Source organism: Papaver somniferum, chromosome 5 (assembly GCF_003573695.1).
Source record: "Papaver somniferum cultivar HN1 chromosome 5, ASM357369v1, whole genome shotgun sequence".
Lineage (NCBI taxonomy): Eukaryota > Viridiplantae > Streptophyta > Magnoliopsida > Ranunculales > Papaveraceae > Papaver > Papaver somniferum.
The window spans coordinates 184,984,615-184,988,446 of record NC_039362.1 but is presented as its reverse complement, the minus strand read 5'-3'; the positions used below and the strand labels follow the sequence as shown (position 1 = coordinate 184,988,446).

Genomic DNA, 3,832 nt, shown 5'->3' with positions numbered 1-3,832 from the left:
TGAGAGTCATTCTCAGTCCCGGACATGCTTCCACTTCGCCTTGGTATAAAACCCCAGCTCTCTTTTGTTGCCCCCAAATCCACCTGCCTGTCCCCTGAGTTAATAATTGGAGTATCGCCAACAGCCCCATGTACAGTTTTTGTGCTTTTAGCACTGTTTGCAACACCTGGAGATAACCTGACAGAATCCATCATCTCAACTTCGAAATCTTCCACCATTTTCTTGTATTCCTGGTCAGACCATTCTCGCACAGGAGAGTAGTGCACATCCCATTCGATAGTAAGTGCAATCTTCACTCCACCAATATCCTGCACCACCACCACAGGTATCTTCTCAATATCTCTCCTCACCGATATCCTAAAAAAGTACGCTTTGGATACTTTTTTAATGCCCAATGTTTCAGAAGATATAGTACGCAAGCCTCCTAATGCCTCTGCAATTACCTTGAAAGTAACCTCTCCCCAATACTTCAACGGCAAACCTCTGATCTTTAGCCATTGCACATCTCTAGTCACCATCCCCATTGAAACAGTTGTTTGTTTCCTAGCTGACTGTCCAGCCACAGCGTTACTACTTCCGTTCACCCTGCCATTATCTTTGTTGTTGCTAGGAAATTTAGGTATCTCTTCTCCCTGCCATTTGTAAACCTTGATTATAACTCCATCCTCCTCCCAGATAGCCGGCCTCCATAGTTTCCTCCATTCGCAATCCTCCAACTGGATTAATGCCGTTAGTGTATTAGCTTCATCCATTCTTAAGAATCTGTCCCAACCAAATTTTCTTCTCACAAGTGCAGCTATTCTTCCCCAGCCAATGTTCTTCGACACCTTCACTACAGCTTTTAACTCCTCCTTAATCAAGTTTGGGTATTCAGCGGCAGACCTTAGACTGCCAATTAAGTTCCTTGATGCAGTTAAACTTGGTGAGATGAAGTGATGCAAGACTTGTGACAATACGTGCCAGCAATGGTAACTTTCTCCACAAGGAAAGCATATACTGTAGGGTCCTCCTTCTACATTGTTTCTAAATCTTGAAACTCTTAGATACATACCTTCATTGTTGTTTTGGATTTGAGCTAGGTATACGTCTTCCCCTGCCCTCTCCTTCCACTTATTTTCACCTGAATCCTCCTCTAGAATATTGTCCACAACCTTTTTCAGCCATTCAATTATCTGTGGATGGAATGCCAACCAGGCACGAAAGCCTCTTCTACCTCTTTCTGTAATCTTCACCGTTCTAGTATTCCCAAAGTACTCAATTCCAATTGAGAATGTCTTATTTTCCAACTGAAAGTTTCTTATCTCTGGATCTTTTATGCCATCAATTCTTTCTGAATCTGCTTCTTTAGACGAAGAAAATCCACCATCTCTAGTAGTGAGTTTTGAGAGCATTCGCATTGTTCTTGCCATTGACCGTCCAGTAATCATGGATTGAACGGATCAAAAAAAAAAAAAACCCTAAAAAAACAAAAAAAAAAACGATGAAACGAACTCCACTAACCAATAAATCCCGGCCCTAAGGGGAAGGATCGATGATCCGTCCTTAAACGGCGGAGAAGTTCAGTTAGCACACTGTCAAACTGAATCAATCAAGATTGATTCAATTGAGAGGCTGAGTTCGAAAAATTGGAATGTCGCCATGAAAGAGAAAGTGCCAAATTTTCGCCACGAAAAAGCCAGTTTTTATGTTTAACCTTTGTTTTGCAGGTGTGAAATCAGCGATTGTTCCAACAGATTCAAATCAATTCCTTCTTTTCTTGTGCAAAAGAAAACAGCACAAGTTAACGGCTACTTTAAACAATGAGACGAGGTCATCTTAATAAGGAAACGACAAAAGTCGACATGGCTTCGTTGTTCTTTGTACATCAACATGTTCTCTCGCAGCACACTTATGTTATCATTTTTGTCCATGCCTGCTCGTGATTCTTCCACCATGCCACTACTTCATCGTCCCATGAATCGAAAAGAAAGCCAACCATACCTGGATTAATTAGCTAGATTCTAAAGACTGGTATCGGTTGAAATGTTACCCACGTCATTCATTTATGTACCACGAATTTAAAGACATTTACGTGTCAGTCAATAAACGGTGTGTACAAAATTTGTTCATGTGGACTTCTACCAACCAATTCGCTCTCTCTAGCTTTCAAAAATGAGTATTTCTCGTTCCCTTCCCCCTATATATACCAATTTTCAGGCATACTACTACTTCATCACAAAATCAACTCACTCGTCCTTTTATCACCACAAGAGCCTTACGTTCATACATTTTCTCCCGCTGCAAGAGAACTATTCATCACTTCTAAGTACTATCATATTTTCTAACCATAATGGCTGTTTCTGCATCATCTGCAGTGTACCACTCTATCTTATCTAACAATGTCACCCGTGTCCAAACCCAAACACGAAGAAACGCTAGCTTCAAAGTTTGCTGCATGGCCGAGGATAATAAGCAGGCTCCAATTTCAACTCCCACTTCTCCACCACCACGCGTTGCACCTAAGGTTCGTTGCATCCATTATACTGATTTATCCTTAATCTGGTGATTAGGTGTCAATTTAAATGACTAACTAATTCCTTTTTAATGGTCTGCAGATGAGTACTAAGTTTACAGATTTATTAGCATTCAGTGGGCCGGCACCAGAGAGAATTAACGGAAGACTCGCCATGATTGGGTTTGTTACCGCTATCGGAGTAGAACTTGCTAAAGGTAGTGATGTCGCAGCACAGTTGGGTGATGGAGGACTCCCATGGTTTCTATATACCTGTGTTTTGCTATCAGTGGCCTCAATTGTCCCATTGGCTCAAGGTGTGAGTGTGGAATCGAAATCAGATGGTATCATGTCCTCCACTGCTGAGATGTGGAACGGCAGAGCCGCAATGCTCGGTTTGGTTGCCTTGGTGCTCACTGAAGTTGCCAAGGGAGGAGCTCTGATATAGTTAACACAATGTTATTAACTCATTCCTGTATTAATTCCCTGATGGTGTTTTAGAAGATTAAATTCCTGTAAATGTTTTTGATCGATATACATATATGATAACTTTGTGCACCTTTCTATTAATATGCATCATTTGTCAAGAGAGATCCTTGATCTAGATAGCATTTCTCTTATGTTTTTATTTTTTGTCCACGCGACTGACAACTTATCATTGGATTTTGGGGTTGGGAGTAATAGTATTAACGCGAGCTCATATCATTTTTGTTCCAAACTAATCGGACACTTGGTCTGCATGCATGCATGCATACATATTTTGACACGCATGGGGGATTAATTGAAGTAAGGTTCCTACCCTTACCCTCTTGTGGACGGTGATATTTAAATTTCGGACAACAAGATCAACATATTTGTCAGATTCATTTTTTTCACCCGATCGTCATTTTCGAGTTTAATTTTTGCCCACTCTCTTAAAGAAAATATATATTTGGCGCACTTCAAAACGGTTTTGTTAATGGTTCTGTTCTCATTTGCATAAAAATACGTTACCCATATTAAAAAACGTTTTTTCACATAAAACACTGTTCGACATTTAGCAAATTTTCAGATACCGTCTGGCATCCGTGACATTTCTTGGATGACAAGAATTTATTACTACGCTGAACATTTAAATTTCATAAACGTAAGTTACTCCACTGGATAGCAAAAATTATTGATGAGTATGCAGTAAAAAGTACAAACTGTTGAAAATGGGACCTATGCTTCTGCTTTACGCGTCTTCAAGATAAAGATTGGTGATATGCCTGAACTTTATTATTGTCCTTTTAGTCGCAACTTATCACATTCAAAGGACTCAAATTTAGATCCGTAAGACTTGAAGTTATCCGTCTTCCATCT

General features: G+C 40.1%; 1 protein-coding gene across 1 annotated transcript; it reads left to right on the top strand.

Moving 5' to 3' along the window:
* The first annotated feature begins 2,230 nt into the window (after nucleotides 1-2,230).
* LOC113278318 (early light-induced protein 1, chloroplastic-like) lies at nucleotides 2,231-3,061 on the top strand. Its single transcript, XM_026527187.1, has 2 exons — nucleotides 2,231-2,503; nucleotides 2,595-3,061. The coding sequence occupies exons 1-2, from the start codon at nucleotides 2,330-2,332 to the stop codon at nucleotides 2,937-2,939; spliced, it is 519 nt and encodes a 172-aa protein (XP_026382972.1). The 5' UTR covers nucleotides 2,231-2,329; the 3' UTR covers nucleotides 2,940-3,061.
* Nucleotides 3,062-3,832: the final 771 nt, after the last annotated feature.